Raw genomic sequence first — 19829 nt, 5'->3', positions numbered from 1 at the left:
TTGCTTTTTTACAATTCAGTTTATTTCCTTTGTTGAAATTCTGTTTCCACTTGTGACTAATTAAATTTTATTACTTGTGAAAAGGGCACATAAAATAGTCAATGTGTCCTATGATGTCAAATTAATTTTTATTAGAATTTATTGTTTCGAGTGTTGATTTCTGTTTTGTTTTTCCAAAGTGTCTACATTACGACCTTTTTTTTTTTTTTTTTTTTTTTTTTTTTTTTTTTTTTTTTTTTTGGTTTTTCGAGACAGGGTTTCTCTGTGTAGCCTTGGCTGTCCTGGACTCACTTTGTAGACCAGGCTGGCCTCGAACTCACAGCGATCCGCCTGCCTCTGCCTCCCGAGTGCTGGGATTAAAGGCGTGCGCCACCACCGCCCGGCTTACATTACGACCTTTACTATGCCTTCTGAGAATAAGAACTGCTTGTAACTCTCACACATTTTCATTTTCTTCTTTCTTTTTTCTTTTCCTTTTTTTTTGTTGTTTGTTTGTTTTTGTTTGTTTGTTTGTTTTTTTGTTTCAAGACAGCCTTGGCTGTCCTGGCTGGATTCACTTTGTAGACCAGGCTGGCCTTGAACTCACAGAGGTCCATCTGCCTCTGCCTCCTGAGTGCTGGGATTATAGGCGTGTGGCACCACGCCTGACCATCTATCTTCTTTCTTTATAGAAAAGTCAAGGTAAGGGCTGGAGAGATGGCTCAGCAGTTAAGAGTACTAATTGCTCTTCCAAAGGACTCAGGTTCGGTTCCCAGCACCCACATGGCATCTCACAGTTGTCTGTAACTCCAAGATCTGGCACCTTCACACAGACATAAATGCAGGCAGGGCACCAGTGCACATAAAATAAAAACAAATTATTAAAAAAAAAAAAAAAGGAAAATCAACATAGAGTGGTGATAAGGATAGGCCAGTAGCCTAGAAACACCTTTTCTTTTTCTGGCCCATACCATGCCACCCTCTTCCTTTTTGTTGAGACAGGGGCCGTCCCACACTAGCCCAGGCTGTCTGTAAACTTGGTATGTATGTAACCTTGGTTGGCCTTTCTTTTGTGGCAGCCCTACTTCAGCTTCCCAAGTGCTGAGATCATAGGGATGACTGACGACACTCCATAACAAGCACATTTCTCTAAGGATTGTTTGCATTGAAGTGTAGGCCATGTACAAAATGAGAATATATGGTTAAAAAATACCCTTATTGTGTGTGTATTATGTACATGAATGTGTACAAGTAATTTTGCCATGACATGAGCATGGCTGTCATAGGACAGCTTGAGGTGTTGGTTCTCTGTTTTTTATAAGGTTCCAGGGAGCAAACTCAGATTGTTAGGCCTTGAGGGAAATGCCTATACCCACTGGGCCATCCCACAAGCCCCAGGTATGCTTTTTATAAAATAACTTTTATTCAAATATTCTATTATTTTGTTTGTCTGTTTGAGACAAGGTCTCTCTGTGTAGCCTTGGCTGTTCTGGACTCACTTTGTAGACCAGGCTGGCCTTGAGCTCACAGTCATCCACCTGCCTCTGCCTCCTGAGTGCTGGGATTTAATGTCAAGTGCCACCACACCCAGCTCAAATATTCTATTTTTTAAAGTTGTTTATTATTTTGGGGGGAGTGGGTTTGAGACAAGGTCTTAGTATGTAGGCTGGTCTCAAATTCACAGGGATCTACCTGTGAGTGGAGGCAGAGGCAAGTGGATCTCTAATTTTGAGGCCAACTTGATCTACAAAGACAATTCTAGTATAGCCTGTGCTACACAGAGAAACTCTGTCTTGAAAAAACAAAAGATGGATGGATGGATGGATAGATAGATAGATAGATAGATAGATAGATAAGATAGATAAAATTAAAAATGTTGCCTAGAGGCACAAGCAAATAAAGTATAATAAGATGACGAGAATGAAAGATTTTCTTAGTTTGGAAAAGCAGCTCCTTTTTATTTTAAAGGAGGATCATTTGAGCCCAGCAATTTGGCAATTTGAGACCAGCCTTTATAACATAGCAAGACTCTGTCAAGAGAAAGCAGAGTGGGAAACTGAAGGAGTACCATTTATATGACTACAAGACCACCTTCCTTCTCTCTCATGCTAAGGAAGCTGGCTATCATATTTTTAAAAGGCTGATGGAAAGACCTATATGGCAAACAACCAAGGAAGGTCTTGGGCCTACAGCTCATGAAGAATTGAGGCCTCAGGCCCATATGGAATTGAACCCTAGCAACAACCATAAGAGTAAGCTAGGAGGGCTGGAGAGATGGCTCGGAGGTTAAGACCACTGACTGCTCATCCAGAGGCCCTGAGTTCAATTCCCAGCAACCACATGCTGGCTCATGACCATCTACAATAAGATCTGGTGCCCTCTTCTGGAGTGCAGTTGTATATGCAGGCAGAACACTATACGTAATAAATAGTTAAAAAAAAAAAAAAGGGTAAGCTAGGAAATGGATCTTCCCAGTCAAGGCTTCAGATTATTTCAGCCTATGGGACCCTGTCAAGGACCCAGTCAGGCCACATCCAGATTGCTGAACCATGGAAATTGAGATCATAAATATTTCAAGCTACTAAAGTTTTTGGTGGTCTGTACACAATAGTAGGCAACTGGCACAACAATCAGTTTAATCTTTAAATAAATTAGCTTTAATTTTAATTTTTTGGCATAATTTATAATCTACAATATGGTAACAAAAGTTTCTTGGAATTATCAATCACCTACTGCTTCCTCCCCACTGTTGGGAATACAGATATGCTGCACAATGCCAGACTTGGGTTTTGTTTGCTTGTTTTTTCAAGATAAGGTTTCTTTGTTTAGCCTTGGCTGACCAGGAACCCACTATGTAGACCAAGCTAGCCTCGAAGTCCACAGAGATCCACCTGCCTCTGCTTTCTGAATCCTGGAACTAAAGACATGAGCCGCCGCCACCTGCCTGGCTCTTTGTTTTTAATTTACACTGATGTAGGATGTTTGCCTTATTTATTTTTTCCTATTTGATTAGCCTTGGAGAGCTGGCATGGGATCTACCTAATTCTTTTGGCAAGTGTGTTCAAATTATTTCAGAAACTTACTGTTTGTTTTTTGTTTTGTTTTTAAGATTCATTTCTACATGCATGTGTGCCTGCATGCTAGAAGAGGGCACCAGATCTCATTATAGATGGTTATGAGCCACCATGTGGTTGCTAGGAATTGAACACAAGACCTTTGGAAGAACAGGCAGTGTTCTTAACCTATGAGCCATCTCTACAGCCCTGTTTGTTTGTTTTTAAAAGAGAAGTGAAAGTTCTGTGTGTGTGTGTGTCTGTCTGTGTGTGTGTGTGTGTCTGTCTGTCTGTCTGTCTGTCTGTGCCACAATACACATATGGAAGTCAAAGGACTGCTTAGAAGAATTGGATCTCGTCCACCTTGTGTGTTCCAGGGATTATCAAACTCAATTTAATAGGCTTGGCAACAAGTGCCCTTACCTCCTGAACTATCTTGCTGGCCATCAAATCTTGTTTTGAATAGTGACATTCTTTTACCTTGTATGGATTGTCATTTTTTTTAAAGCCAGTTTTTAGCTTGTTTCCAGATTTTGCATGGTACAAAGTAGTGGTTTGGTGAATAACCTTTTTTATTCAAATGAGAATGTCTTCTATTCAGATGTTAATAGAGATTGTTTACCTCTGCAAACCTCAGAACTACTAAGTTAGATCTTTTGTTGTCTTTGTTTTGTTTTTCGAGACAGGGTTTCTCTGTGTAGCCTTAGCTGTCCTGGAACTCACTCTGTAGATGAGGCTGGCCTTGAACTCATTAATCTGCCTGCCTCTGCCTCCCTGTTTTATTTTTTTAATCTTTAAATTTTGGTAGGTAACAGCTGGATACAGCGAGGCAGGCCAACTTCTACGTTTGCTTAAGGCCAGCCTGGTCTACAGAATGAGTTCTGAGATAGCCAGGACTACATAGAGAAAAACTGTCTTGGGAAACAAATATTGGTAGGTAAAAGACAATGCCTTACTTTGATTAGAATTTAAATTAAATAAGTTTATTGTTGTTAGTGCATGTGTGAATATGGGTACATATGTGAGGATCAGAGAAGATTTGCAGGGAATTGGCTTTTTCTGTTTCTGTTTTTTGTTTTTTGTTTTTTTTGAGATAGGGTTTCTCTGTATAGTCTTGGCTGTCCTGGAACTTGCTTTGTAGACCAGGCTGGTCTTGAACTCAGAGATCCACCTGCCTCTGCCTCCCAAGTGCTGGGACTAAAGGTGTGTGCCACCACTACCCAGATGCAGCAGGTACTTTTATCCACTGATAGACCTTGCAAGCCCATTGATAAGCATTTAAAAAAATATTTATTATTCTTATGTGTATGTGTGAGTTTGGGTATGTGTGTCGGGGGTGTTGTGTGTCTTGTGCTTATAGTTCTTAGAGTCCAGTAGAAGACATTAGTTCTGCTGGAGTTACAGGCAGTTGGGAGCTGCCATGTGGGTGCTGGAAACCTCACCCAGTTCTTCTATAAGAACAGCAAGTGGTCCTAACCATTGAGCCATCTCTCCAGCCCAATTGACATTTTTATCATATTTCTTTTTGTTTTGTTTTGTTTTGGTTTTTTGAGACAGGGTTTCTCTGTGTAGCCTTGGCTGTCCTGGACTCACTTTGTAGACCAGGCTGGCCTCGAACTCACAGTCATCCACCTGCCTCTGCCTCCCGAGTGCTGGGACTAAAGGCGTGCACCACCACGCCCGGCTCATATTTCTTTTATTATGATCAAGGTTGAAATGTCTTTCTCTATTGGGCAGTTTTAGTTCTTTGTGATATACCTACTCACAAACCCTTGAAAACTAGGGCTTCCTGTGGCTTTTAGGTTAGTCTGAATTTTTCAGTTACCATCTAGTGACTTGATTCTACTCACCCCACCACACCCATACCAGGTCGTTTGTGGTTTTCACTTTTCATGTTTCAGTTTTGGTTTACCTACAGGTGTGAGAATATCACTTTGTCTCCCTTCCTCCCTCCCCCTCCTTCCCCTCCTTCCCAGTATGGTTTAGGATATATCCTTCACATGAGATACTGTCTGTGATTACTCTCTGAACTCTTTTCTATCAATCGATCTATCTATCAACAGGGACAGGTTTTCTCTATGTAGCCCTGCCTAAACTGGAACACACTTATGTAGACCAGTCTGGCCTACTCCCAAGTGCTGGGATTAAAGGTATGTTCTATTATGCCTGGCCCAGGCTTTTTGAGGGTCTCACATGGAATCTGGAGCTCATCAATCCAACTAAGCCATTTTTATATGGATGCTAGATACCTGAACAAAGGTCCTCATGCAGCAGGCATTTTGCTGACTGAACCACCTCCCTACTTCCTACCTTGTTGTCTTTTGAATATAGGCATAAACTGGGTGTGGTGGTGATGTGTGATCATAATCCCAACACTTTGAAACCTGAGGCAAGGGGGTTGCAACAAGTTTAAGGCCAGCCTGGGATATATAATGTAACCTTGTTTCAAAAGACAAAAACTAACGAACAAAAAATTCACATAAAAATTGTACAGCTAGCTGGATGTGGTGGCGCACACCTTTAATCCTAGCACTCAGGAGGCAGAGGCAGGTGGATCTCTGTGAGTTTGAGGCCAGCTTGGCCTACAAGGGAGTCCAGGACAGCCAAGGCTAACAGAGAGATCCTATCTCAAAAAAACAAACAAAAAAAATATTTTAGAGCTATACACCAAAATATAATATATACTAGTACATAACAATTATCATTTGATCTGTTAAAGAATAAAACCTTTTAATTTCATTTCATTCTTCTGTTCTAACAGGAAAACATACTACTGTTTAAGGAAGCATTGAGGCTGGGTGTGTTGGCGCACACCTGTAATCCCAGTACTCAGAAAGCCGAGGCAGGTTGATCTTTGTTAGTTCAAGGCCAGACAGGGCTATATAGTGAAACTCTGACTCACAAAAGGAGATAGTTGAGTTATACACTTATTTTATTTTGTTTTGTTTTTTCGAAACAGGGTTTCTCTTGTAGTCCTGGCTGTCTTGTCCTGGACTCCTTTGTAGACCAGGCTGGCCTCGAACTCACAGAGTTCTGCCTCTGCTTCCCAAGTGCTGGGATTAAAAGCGTACGCCACCACACCCAGCTTGAACAGCCAGTATTCTTAACTGCTAAGCCACCTTTGCAGCCCCCTAATTTTTTTTTGAGACAAGTATCTTGGTATACAGTTCTATGTAGCCTGGAATTAATTAACTGTGTATGTAGTTCAGTCTGGGCTACTCAGACTCAGAGTGATCTTGTTTCTTCAGCCTCTTGAGTGCTGGGATTTATAGGCATAGACTAGCATGCCTAGGTGGTTTGTTTGTTTTACACATTTATTTCTCATGTGTTGATGTATGTGGATGTGCATATGTTGTGGCATACAAGTGGAGGTCAGAGAATAACTTGGGAGAATTGGTTCTTTCTTCCACCTTGTGGATTCTGGAGATTGATCTGAGGTCGTCTTCCCCCCTGGCCCCCCCCCCCCCACAAGGTTTCTCTGTGTAGCCTTGGCTGTCCTGGACTCACTTTGTAGACCAGGCTGGCCTCGAACTCACAGTCATCCACCTGCCTCTGCCTCCCGAGTGCTGGGATTACAGGCGTGCGCCACCACGCCCGGTAATCTGAGGTTGTCACTTGGTGGCAAACAGCTTTACCTGATCTTACCCTAGTACTTTGAGATAGAGTCTTGCTATATAATGCATAGTCCTGATTGGTCTCAAACTTGTTATAATTGACCTGCCTAAGCTTCCCACGTTGGTTACAGATGTCCACTATAATGCTCTGCAAAAATTATAACCATTTAAGAATATTTTTCTTTCAACATTTTATTGTGCATATATATAATCATACATAAACATACACATATAGTGTGTATATAAAATGTAAGGCATGCATGAATGGTTTTTGTGGTTTTATTTTCTTTCTTTTGGTTTTCAGGGTTTCTCTGTGTAGCCTTGGCTGTCCTGGACTTGCTTTGTAGGCTAGGCTGGCCTTGAACTCAGAGCAGTCTGCCTGCCTCTGCCTCCCGGAGTGCTTTTTTGTTTTTTAAAATCTTGGTAGGATTTGAACCCAGAGCCTGACACATGCTAAGCATTGTACTTTACCACCAAGCTATACCATGCTTGTTTGTTTATTTTTTTGTTGTTATTGTTTCGAGACAGGATTTCTCTGTTTTAGCCCTGGCTGTCCTTGAACTCACTCTGTAGACCAGGCTGGCCTTGAACTCACAGAGATCCACCTGCCTCTGCCTCCTGAGTGCTGGGATTAAAAGTGAATATCACCACCGCCCAGCTTGTCGTTTGTTTTTTTTAAGTATTATTTTTCAGAGCATCTTTCTATTATTGTTGCTTTTTGTTCTTTATTTTGAGTCAGGGTCTCTTTGTATAGCTCATGCTAGACTAGATCTTTTAATTCTCCTGCCTTGGCCTTTCAAGTACTGAGATTACAGCCGTATGCACCATGTTCAGTTGCTCCTTATTACTAAGTAGACCATGGTAAGATAGCTAGGACACAGTACAATGACGTTTGTATAGAAGTAGATAAGGGATAATATAATTACAAAACAGCCAGTAGTTGAAGTTACCAGCCTGGACTGAGAAACTTATATTGCTAAGGTTCAAGTCTTTGCCCTGCAATATACAGTAACCTTTGACTGTACACTTTGCCATGTCACAATTTGTTTATCTGTTCAAGAAAGTGATAAAACTTCCATCATGACCTTGTGTGGATGAAGTTAGTTAATAATAATAGAAAGTGCTTACCGAGGTCCCTGGTTTTAGTATTTACTGTGTTAGCTGCTACAGCTATTGTTCGTGGAAAAGATCGTGTGAAAGAAAATACACCTCAGCTGGGTGTGTAGAGAACTCTGTCTCAAAAAACAAAAAATAAAAAAAGGAAAAAAGAAAGAAAGAAAAAGAAAATACCCCTCAAATGCTTATGAAACAGTAAAGAAGCAAGTTTTCTTGTTTTATTTTAAAGATGGATCTGATGTAGCCAAAGTTGACCTTCAACTTCTAATCGTCCTCCCTTCAACTTCCAAATGTTGAGTTGCAAGTATATACTGCACCATCACGCCAGGTTTAAAACAGTGCTGGGAACCAAACCCCGGCCATCTGCAAAGTTAGCTACACTCCCAGCTTCTACAGTAAGAAATTCATTGACTACATGATACAGAATACTCTTGACAAAACAAGGAGGACTGGGAAATAATTCACATGTTGGCCTAAATTTTTGCTTTGTATTTAACAGTCCACTATAGAACTTGAAAACCATAGGTTAAAAATGGATAGTAGGCTGGGTGTGGTGGCTCACACCTTTAATCCCAGCCCTTGGGAGGCAGAGGCCAACCTGGTGTACAAAGCAAGTTCAGGATAGCCAAGATAATACAGAGAAACCCTCTCTCAAAAAAACAAACAACAACAAAAGAGTAGAAAAATGGGCTTGCTTCAATAACATTTGCTGGCAACCTTAGCTAGAACTAGGCTTATTCAAAACTAGAAAGTCTTTCATTAGTAAATATGAAAAAAGCCACAATAGTAATGCATCAAAATTAGTTCCTGTAGCACTCCTGTAATCCCAGCACTCTGGAGGCAGAGGCAGGTGGATTGATATGAATTTGAGGCCAGTCTGGTCTACAAAGTGAGTTCCAAGACAGCCCCAGGCCCACACAAAGAAACCCTGTCTTGAGGGAAAAAAGATTGACAAGTTGCAAGTCTGAAGTACGTAGAGAATGAGAGCATGAAGTTAGAAGGGAAACATGAGGTGTGACGGTACGCTGTAGACCTTCAGCATGCCGAATGCCACTGGCCATTCTGAGTTAGTGGATTGTTGTTAGCATTTTTAAAAAGTATTTTTATTATTGTGTATGTGTAGAGACACATTTTATTTTTGTCTCCACACTGTTTTAAACCTGGCATGAATGGTGCAGTGCATACTTTTTGGGCAGTAAAGGCAAGATGATCAAAAGTTCAAGGTCAGCTTTAAAAGAAAACAAGAGACAATTTTGTGGTGGTGATCTTTGTGTTTTGTTTTGGTTTTTGGTTTTTTTCCGAGACAGGGTTTCTCTGGATAACTCTGACTATCCTGGAACTCCCTTTGTAGACCGGACTGACCTTGAACTCATAGAAATCCACCCGCCCCTGCCTCCTGAGCGTTGGGATTAAAGGCGTGGGCCACCACATCTGGGCGATCCTTGTATTTTTATGTGAGAGTAAACTGGGGTTGTGAGGCTTGTACAACAAGCATTCTAAAAAAAAATCTTCTGAGATATTTTTGCTGGATCTGTTTTTGGCCCTTCTTGAATCTTTTATTTATTTATTTTGACATATAGTCTTGACTGGCCTGGGTCTTGTTAGTGTAGGCTGTTTTGGCCTCAAATGAGATCTGTCTGCCTCTGCCTCCTGAGTGCTAGGATTACAGGTATATCACTCAGCACTTTTCTTAAGCTGCTTTTTTTGTTTTTTCTTGTTTTTTTCTTTTTCTTGTTTTTTTTTCCCAAGACAATGTTTCTCTGTGTAACATCCCTGGCTGTCCTGGACTCTCTTTATAGACCAGGCTGGCCTCGAACTCACAGAGATCCATCAGCCTTTGCCTACGAAGTACTGGGATTACAGGGTGCACAACCACATCTAGCCCTTCTCATGTCTTTAAATTGTGTTTCTATATATATGATAAGAGTAGCTATAAACTGTTAATCTGAAAACAATAATAGCTTTGTATGTGGTATATATGTGTACATGTTTATGATTTGAGTGATTGGAGTAGACATCCGACATCGTTGTTTTTAGTTTTTTTGAGATGGGGTATTTCTGTATAGCCTTAGCTGTCCTTGAATGGACTCTGTTGACTGACCTTGCTGGAACTCACAGAGATCCATCTGCCTCTGCCTCTGCCTCTGCCTCCCAAGTGCTGGGATTAAAAGCGTGTGCCACCATCACCTGGCTTAAATTTTTGAGACAGGGCCTTGCTCTGTATACCACACTTACCTGGACCTTGCTTTGTAGACCAAATTGGCCTAGCATTTATAGCAATCCTCCTCCTCTGCCTTCTGAGTACTGGGATTACAGATGTGTACTACTACATCTGATAAGAACAATTTAGATTTTTTTAAAAGTTAGATTTATTTATTTAGTGTTTTTATATGGGAACATAAAATGTGTGCAGGTCAGAGGATAGTTCTCAGGACTCTGTCCTTCCTTTCCATGTGAGAGCTGGAGATTGAACTTGTGTTGGCAGGCTTGTGATTAAGTCCCTTTACTTGCTGAGCCTTCTCCTTGGCCCACAAATAACTTCCTTTTTCCAAGATAAGATTTCTCTGTGTAGCCTTGGCTGTCATGGACTCACTTTCTAGAGCAGACTGGCCTCGAACTCACAGAGATCTGCTTGCCTCCAGAGTGCTGGGATTACAGGTATGAGCCTCCACTGCCTGACACCCACGAATAACTTTTGAATTCAGTCTTCTTTGGCATTTTGAAATAGCCAAAATTGTGTCTTTTGTCCAAATTGGGACAATGAAAAAAATCAGAATTGGGTAAAAATATTTGCCAATCATATATCTCATAGTGAACTTATATCTAGTTATATAATGTATAAGAAAGCAACAAGTAACTAGATGAAAAAATGAGTAAAGGATCTGAGTAAACTCTTCCAGAGAAGGTATCCAAATGCCTAATAAATAGAAGGTAGATACCAAACATTTTCAGTCCTCAGAGAAATGCAAACCCAAATCAGTTGGTTACTTTGGAAACACTTTTTCTTTTTTCTTTTTTGGTTTTTGAGACAGGGTTTCTCTGTGTAGCCTTGCCTTCCTGGTCCTGGACTCACTTTGTAGACCAGGCTGGCCTCCAACTCACAGAGATCCACCTGTCTCTGCCTCCCGAGTGCTGGGATTAAAGGCATGCATCACCACTGCCCTGCAGGAACTGATTTTTTTTAAAGATTTATTTATTTATTATGTTTACAGTGTTCTGCCTGCATGTACACCTGCATGCCAGAAGAAGGCATCAGACCTCATTATAGACGGTTGTGAACCACCATGTGGTTGCTGGGAATTGAACTCAAGACCTTTGGAAGAATAGCCAGTGCTGAGCCATCTCCCTAGCCTCCAGGAACTGAGTTTTAATCTATTTAGGGAAAAGATTTGTTTTGTTCCTTATAACTCTTTAAATTGGTCATGGTGACATATATCTTTAATCCCAGCACTCAGGTGACAGTCGGGTGGCTCTCGATGAGTTCAAGGTCAACCCTATATATATAGTGAGTTCCAGGACAGCCAGGCCACATAGTGACACCCTGACTCCATAAGAAACAAGTAGTGTCTAAATTGCAATTGTGTGTGTGTGTGTGTGTGTGTGTGTGTGTGTGTGTGTGTGTGTGTTGTGTTTGTGTTCATACCAGCGTTTGAACCCTTGGCTTCGGTATCCTACCATTGAGTTATATTTCTAGCTCCTAAATTGCAACTTGAAAAAAAGAATTTTTTTTTGAAACAGGGGTTCTCTGTGTAGTTTTGGCCGTCCTGGACTCACTTTGTAGACCAGGCTGACCTCAAACTCACAGATATCTGTCTGCCTCTGCCTCCCCAAGTGCTGGGATTGCAAATGTGCACTGTTGGGCCTGTCTTTGATTTTTGTTTTGTTTTGTTTTTACTTTTTAAAATTAAATATGAGGCATTAGATTTTTTTTTTCAAGACAGGGTTTCTCTACGTAGCCTTGGCTGTCCTGGACTTGCATTGCATACCAGACTGGCCTCGAACTCACAGAGATCCACCTGCCTCTGCCTCCTGAGTTCTGGGATTAAAGGCATGCACCACCATGCCCAGCTAGATACCATTTTTTATTTCTAATTTACTTCATTTATTTTTTTGAGACTAGGTCTCATTGTAACTCTGGCTGCCCAGAACTCTCTGTGTAGACCATGGTGGCCTTGAACTCACAGATCCATCTGCCTCGGCCTCCTAAGCACTGAGATTAAAGGTGTGCACCACCACCACCACCACCACCACCAGACCTGGCTAAAATTTTGTGTGTGTGTGTGTGTGTGCGTGTGTGTGTGTGTGTTTTATATGTACATACCCATAGATGCCAGAAAAGGGTGTTAGATCCCCTGTAGGTGGAATAACGGGTATTTGTGAACTGTCTGACATGGGTTCTGGAAGCAAAACTTGGGTCATTTGAAAGAGCAGCACATACTCTTAACTGCTGAGCCATATTTCCAGCTCCCCATTGTGAAACTCCCGTCCCTTACCCCTAAACAGGGTCTCATCTCACTATGTAACCTTGGCTGGCCTTGAATTTACAGCTTCTATCTCTAGAGTGCTGGGATTAAAGGTGAGTACCACAACTACATCCAGCATCCTTGTGTAACTTTTATAAATTTTGAAGTTCAGAAAAGTACACAAATTATAAATGTTTGGGCTTAATAAATTTTTAGGAAGTGAACATCTGTGTGATTCCATCTACATTAAGAACTATTGCCAAGCACTCTAGAAAGCCCATCCAGTGCCTCATTTCTAGTTCCATCCATTCACCTAGAATCCTTTTGTATCTAAATTGGTCCTTCCGTAAGTATTCTGTGATGAAAGTCATGCTGCTGTGTGTGTAGGAGTTCATTCTCATTGCACAGTGGTCTGATCATGTTGTAATTGATCAATTCTTCTGTTGAGTTGATTTCGTTTTTGGACTGTTCCAAGTAGTGCTGCTTTAAACATTTTTGGCCTTTCAGTGCACCTATGTACAAACTTGGGTGAAATCCTAGAAGTGGAATTAAGTGGGTTAGAAGCTATCCAGATTTGCCAAAGAATTGTAGAGCCAATTTGTTCTCCAGAAAGCAGTGTAGCTGGCCTATAATTCCAGCATTCATAGTCAGTTTTGGAGATACAGTCAATGTTAGGCTAGCTTGCACTACACATTGCCCTGCCTTAAAAAGATAAAAACAGCCCCCTAAAAGCACAGTAATTAGTTTCTGTCAACCCTAGATTATAAAAGATAAGTATTAGTTGCCATAATATCTTCGTTTCCTTCTAATTGATCCTTCAGTTATTTTTAGTTCTTCAGATGGATATGCTACAGTTTGAAATATTTTAATTGTGTGTCTACATGTGAGGGCAGATCCTTTCTCCCCCCTGCTGCCCCCGCCTCTGGTTTTCTGAAGACAGGGTTTCTTTTGTGTAGCAAGAGGCTGTCCTGGACTCACTTTGTAGACCAGGCTGGCCTCAAACTCAGAGATCCACCTGCCTCTGCCTCCCGAGTGCTGGGATTAAAGGCGTATGCTACCATGCCTGGCTAAATTATCCCCTAATAATTTGTCACATGTATTGTGGCATGCTTATACACATACACACCCAGTGTACACACAGTAAATAAATAAGTATAATAAAAGACATTTCAAAACCAGATTCCCGCTGCATCATTAATTATTGTTGTTTCTGTCATTTCTGCTCAGGCTGGCCTCAAACTTAAAATTCCCCTACCTTAGTTGTCTAAGTGTCTGGCTCCTACTAGTTTTGTTTTGTTTTGTTTTGAGCCATGGTTTCAACTCTGTAGCTCAGTCTAACCTGGAACTCACTATACAGTTAAGGCTGGTCTTAAATTTGCCTCAGTCTTCCTGCTTTAATCTTTTTGTTTGTTTTTTGGTTTTTTTGTTTTTGTTTTTCAAGACAGGGTTTCTCTTGTGTAGCCTTGGCTGTCCTGGACTTACTTTGTAGACCAGGCTGGCCTCAAACTCAGAGATCCACCTGCCTCTGCCTCCCGAGTGCTGGGATTAAGGGCCTTAATCTTATTTATTTAACTTTTTCTGAATTGAAAACAATTTTAATATACAATATATTTTGACCAAGTTTTTCCCCTTCCTTGATTCCTCCCAGATCTACTATAACCTTTTGGTTTTTGTTTATTGTTGTTTTTGTTTTCCTTGACAGGGTTTCTTTGTGTAACACAGCCCTTGGCTGTCCTGGACTCACTTTGTAGAACAGGCTGGCCTCAAACTCAGATCCACCTGCTTCTGCCTCCTAATTGCTAGGATTAAAGGCATGCGCCACTCCCCACCCCCCCACCCCCTGGCTTGGAAACCCTGTTTTCAACCAGAGAGGAATTGTAGAGTGTACAGTTCTGGCATGGCATATCATATGACCAAATAATATGAAAAAAAATACGACGTGGAGAAGACAAAAAATAGGGTTGGCCAATTGCAGTGTGGTGCTTACCTGTAATCTCAAAATTCAGGAGTCCCAGGCAGAAGAATATTAAGTTTTAGGCCAACCTGAGCTATGTGTTAACAAGACCCTGTCTTGAGCAAAAATATGAGAAAAGAGAATAAGGTAAAAATAACGATTCAGGCTGGGCGTGGTGGCGCACGCCTTTAATCCCAGCACTCGGGAGGTAGAGGCAGGTGGATCGCTGTGAGTTCGAGGCCAGCCTGGTCTACAAAGCGAGTCCAGGACAGCCATGGCTAACACAGAGAGACCCTGTCTTGAAACAACCCCCCAAAATAATGATTCAAAGGAGAATTAGAATAAGTGGTATTTTTGTTTGTTTTTGTATGTATGACTTCTGTATTAGTGATAGGGAGAGCTGTTTAACATACCAGTCTCAATTTCTATGATATAATATGAGAGAAGTTTATTACTTATTCACCTAGTGTTTCCAGTATGTGTTTTCTTTGCAGGTAGTGTGTCTTTCCTGTATGCATATGGAATTTGAACCAGGCTGCTTTTGTCACGTGGCCCTGCCATCTTACAGCACCTTGATGACCTCTGCATTTAACCAGAGTGGGGAAGAGATGGAGGACAAAGAACTTGTCCTTCTGAGGATAAAAATCTGGTTGCTGGGGCTGGAGAGATGACTCAGAGGTTAAGAGCACTGACTGCTCTTCCTCAGTTCAATTCCCAGCAACCACATGGTGGTTCACAAGCATCTATAATGTGATCTAGTGCCTGTCATGCAGGTGTATACATAATAAATCTTTTAAAAATTGGTTGCTGGCCAGGTGTGGTGGTGCACGCCTTTAATCCCAGCACTCGAGAGGCAGAGGCAGGCGGATCTCTGTGAGTTCGGAGACAGCCTGGCCTACAAAGCGAGTCCAGGACAGCCAAGGGTACAAGGAGAAACCCTGTCTCAAAAAACCGAAAAAAGAAAAAAATTGGTTGCTGAAATGAGAGTCATGGCCTCAGCTGCAATAAAACTGGTTGCTAAAGTGACGCTCATAGCCTGAACTAACATGGGAGTCTTACTTAGCTGTTAAGGGGCTGGGAAATGTAGTGTGCTACCACTGGGTGCTGGCACTTGTCCCTCAGTGCCTACTCCCCTGGATAATTCAGGAGCTGGGTTTTTTGTGGATTGCCACCTAGTTAGTTAGCTGAGCTGTCCTATTATCTTTTTTTTTTTGTCCTATCATCTTTAAGAGAACAGCAGGATAGTTTATTGACTTGGGACAGTTTACTGTTTAAAAGATAGTAATTATCTTTAAATGATGAATTTTTATAAAGAAATAAGTTTAGATTTATTACTAACTGGCATTTTAGTCTCCTATGGTAGCATATACTTGTGTTTTATTTTACCTATCTCTGCTATAGACGAGTCCCTGAGGCTCTTGAAAGAAAGGACTACTACCTCAGAGCTATACCCCAGCTGTTTTAACTTTAATAGCCTTATAGTTAACAGTTTAGATGATGTCCCAGTGAAACTTAAAAGCTACTTTATTTACATCGAATGCACAACCCACTAAGTAAAAAAGCTATGGCATGCCATTGGTTATATATATTGATTACCTTCAATTTAACTCTATCTTTCTCCCCTTCCCTCTAGTTTGAAATTGGTACAATGGATGAAGCTGGAATTTGTGGGTTAGGAGTGAAAGCAGACATGTTATGTAACTCTCAAACAAATGCTATTCTTCAACATCAAGATTCCACAACTAAGAAGCATTCACTGGAAGGGGAAGAAGGCAGTGACTTTATAACAAAGAACAGAAACTTGGTGAGCTCAGCATTCTGTACACAGGAGTCAAGAGAAGAAATTCCTGGACGGGAAGCTCGCACAGGTCCCCCTGATGGCCAGCAGGATCCAGAGTGCAGCAGGAACAAAGAGAAGACCTTAGGTAAGCAGCTCTGGTCACCAGCTGAATGGTGTTCTCATGTCTTGCTCATTTTGTTCCCATTGTGTTCAACACAGGTGACCGTGAACATTGCCAGGTTGGGGGTGCTTAGCCAGAACATGTACCATGGGCCTGTACGATGGCGCGCTGAGTAAAGGTGCTAGCTGCTAAGCCTGAGGAGCTAGCTGACTCTGATCCCTGGGACCCATAATTGCCAAAGGAGAGCACAACTGTTACATGTTGTCTTCTAACCTCCACACATGTACTGTGGCATGCACATAGTCAGACAGATAGACACACATACACACTAAATCAGTATAAAATAAATAACCTGTTGTCTCGACTTAGTCAACTTGTCTGTTGCAGTTGTGTACAGAAGGTGGAGAGAAGAGTAGGAAAGAACAGTTATTTCTCTCTAATCAAGCAGTAAGTCAAAAATTATTGAGGATAGAGTGGCATTTGACTTGCTTTATTTGCAGCTTTACTAGGCTGATCAAAAAGTATGTGGAAACTGTGTATTTAGTCAGTTTAAGACTGAACATTCCAGCACTTGGAAAGGCAGAGGCAGGCAGATCTCTGTAGTTCCATGCCAGCCTGGTCTACAGAGTGAGTCCAGGATAGTCAAGGCAGACAGAAAAATCCTGTCTCAACAAAACAAACCAGAACAACAACAAAACCCTAACAACCAAACAAAAACCAACAACACATTTTAAGTCATTTTGTTATTTTCTTTCCATTGTAATCTGTATACCAGAGGCATTAAGGTAAATACATTGCTGAGATAGCTCATATGTAAGAGTGAACATTTTTTAAAATGAAAATGGTATTTTGGGGGCTGGGCATAATGGAGCACGCTTTTAATCCCAGCACTCGGGAGGAAGAGGCAGGTGGATGGCTGTGAGCTCAAGGCCAGCCTGGTCTACAAAGTGAGTCTAGGACAGTTTAGGCTACACAAGAAACCCTGTCTTGGAAAAAAGAAAGGAAGGAAGAGAAAGAAAGAAAAGAAAAGAAAAGAGTATCTTGGGGCTGGAGAACTGGCTCTGCAGTTAAGAACACTTGCTGCTAATGCATCGGACCCAGGTTTGGTTCCCAGCACACACATGGTCACTCACAACCATCTGTAACTCCAGTTCCAGGGAATCAGACACCCTTTTCTGGTCTCTCTGCGCACTAGGCACACATGTGGTACACAGACATGCAGGCAAGACACTGACACACACACAAAAGTAAACCTCAAAAAAGAAAGAAAAAAGATATCTGTCATCCAGCTTAAGAGATAAATTTAACAAGTAAGAGAATAACAATTGAGATGTAATCTGAATAAATTAGTTAAAAAAAGAAATAAAATTAAAACATCACCAATTTTAAGCCAGGTATAGTGGCACACACCTTTAATATCAGCACTCAGGAAGCAGAAGCAGGTAACTTCAAGGCCAACCTGGTTTATTACATAGTGAGTTTCAGGACAGCCAGGGCTGCTGAGAAACCATTTCCAAAAAAATCATCTATTGTGAAACACTATCTCTACCTGATTGTCCCTCTCAAAGTCCTTAAAATACTATTAAAGCCTCCCACACCCCCACCCCAGGGAAAACTTATGTTGCTGTTCTTGTACTTGTTTAACATTGGCCAACACAGGAATAACAGAGTAAATCACTAGAAAATAAGTTACTTAAACTACACATAGGAGAGGTATGTGCATTTGAGATAGGCAAAGCATGTCAACTGAAACCAACTGAAAGTCTGTTTATATTTGGTCAGACTGAAGCTTTTAAACATAGTCTTTGCTGTTTTTAATTTGCCATTTGTCTTAACATAAACATCTTATGGTTAGACAAGGGAATATTTACCTCCTTTTTTTGTTTGTTTGTTTTTTGAGACAGGGTTTCTGTGTGTAGCCTTAGCTGTCCTGGATACACTTTGTAGACCAGGCTGGCCTCGAACTCACAGCGATCCACCTGCCTCTTTCTCCCGAGTGCTGGGATTAAAGGCGCCACTACAGCCCAGCCTGGAATTCTTAAACCAGGCATGGTGGCGCACACCTGTAATCCCAGCACTTGGGAGGCAAAGGCAGGCAGATCTCTGTAGTTCGAGGCCAGCCTGGTCTACAAAGCAAGTCCAGGATACAGCTAAGGCTACACAGAAAACCTGTCTCAAAACCAAAAAAACAAAACAAAAACAAAAAGAATTCTTACCATTATTAATGAGTTTAGAAATTTAAGATGGGGTAGATGAGGAACAGAGGAGGGTCTGTTAATCCTGAATGTAAGAGTCACTCCTCACCTTGCTGAGAATCAAAGCCAGGACATAGTGACCAAGTGTTCTTCCACTTAGCCCTCTTCCTAAATAATTTGTTTGATTTGGATTTGGTTTTCTGATACAGGCTATCACTCTGTGGCTCAGGATGGTCTTGAACTTAAGAATCCTCTTGCATATTGCAGTTAGTGATTTGAGCCAACATATGTAGCTCAAAATAGCTTTCAGATTGAACTGGCAAATATATTTCTCGTTATAGGTAGAAATTATTTTATCTTGAGATTAGAACATGGGAAGTGCTGGTAGAATTCACCAGTCATGTTTGATCTTATTATTCAGGACTTATTTCTTATCTTGTTAATCATCAGGAAAAGAAGTTTTATTACTGATGCAAGCACTAAACACCCTTTCAACCCCAGAGGAGAAGCTGGCAGCTCTCTGTAAGAAATATGCTGATCTCGTAAGTATTCAGTCACAACTTGTGAGGGCCATGAAAATATAGCAGAACATGTGTGTATGTTTGATAAGCTTTTTAAAAATATAATTTTATTTATATAAAAATATAGCTTAAAATTGAAAGAGAATCTGATTTCTTGGGGTCTTTTGCAGCTTTTAGGATTTTATTGTTTTTATTTATTTATTTATTTTTGGTTTTGTGGAACTTGCTATGTAGGTTGCTATGTAGGCCTCTGCCCCTGCCTTTTCAGCCCTGGGATTAAGGTATGTGCCAGCACACCCAGCTGATTTTTCTAGCACATAGAGAACACCATAATGCTAAGCTGTGGTATAGACCTTTTCCTGTGCTTCACATCTGAGCCAGAGTCTTCATGCATGCAGTCTTCAGCTTCTGGGCTCAAGTGATCCTTCTGCCTCAGTTTTCTGAATAGTTGAAACTACAAGCATGTACCCTCATACCTGGCTGGTGTAGATTTTCTAAAACTTGATGTTAGCGTTATATAGTGTGTGTGTGTGTGTGTGTGTGTGAGATTGCAAGTGCATGTGTGTATGATGCACCTACATGCGTAAAGCTCTGGGTTCTATTCCCAGCACGGCATGCAGCAATGTTGTTGTGCATACCTGTAATCCCAGGCCTTGAGGGGTAGAGGCAGGAAGAGTCAATGGCATAGGGAGTTTGAGACCAGCTTGGGCTATAAGACCTTGTCTTAAGATAATTTTTTGAGATGCTATTTAGATTTGTTAATAGTTAAATCTTTTTCCAACTTTGGAAGAAAGGATCTCTTTTTGGTTTTGTTTTGTTTTTTTTTAAAGATTTATGTATGTACACAGTATTCTGCCTGCATTAACGTCTGGAGGCCAGAAGAGGGCACAAGATCTCATTGTCGATGGCTGTGAGCCATCATGTGGTTGCTGGGAGTTGAACTCGGGACCTTTGGAAGAGCAGATAGTCTCTTAACCTCTGAGCCACCTCTCCAGCCCTGGTTTTGTTGTTGTATGAGTTTGAGTCTTAGTTA

General features: G+C 41.2%; 1 protein-coding gene across 4 annotated transcripts in view; it reads left to right on the top strand.

Annotated features, from left to right (window-relative positions):
* TXLNG (taxilin gamma) overlaps nucleotides 1-19829 on the top strand; it is a 52589-nt gene that overhangs the window by 8881 nt on the left and 23879 nt on the right. For 3 of the 4 annotated variants that reach the window (XM_084790183.1, XM_084790185.1, XM_084790186.1), the window contains exons 2-3: nucleotides 15813-16104; nucleotides 18726-18817. In XM_084790183.1, the coding sequence (XP_084646309.1) occupies nucleotides 15813-16104; nucleotides 18726-18817 (384 nt within the window). Of the gene's footprint in view, nucleotides 1-11691; nucleotides 12339-15812; nucleotides 16105-18725; nucleotides 18818-19829 lie in introns of those variants that run through there. The other variant, XM_084790184.1, reaches the window with a different exon arrangement.

The sequence above is a fragment of the Acomys minous genome (genome assembly GCF_964271855.1).
Source record: "Acomys minous genome assembly, chromosome: 7".
Taxonomy (NCBI): Eukaryota; Metazoa; Chordata; class Mammalia; order Rodentia; family Muridae; genus Acomys; species Acomys minous.
This window is presented reverse-complemented; position numbering and strand designations above follow the sequence as displayed.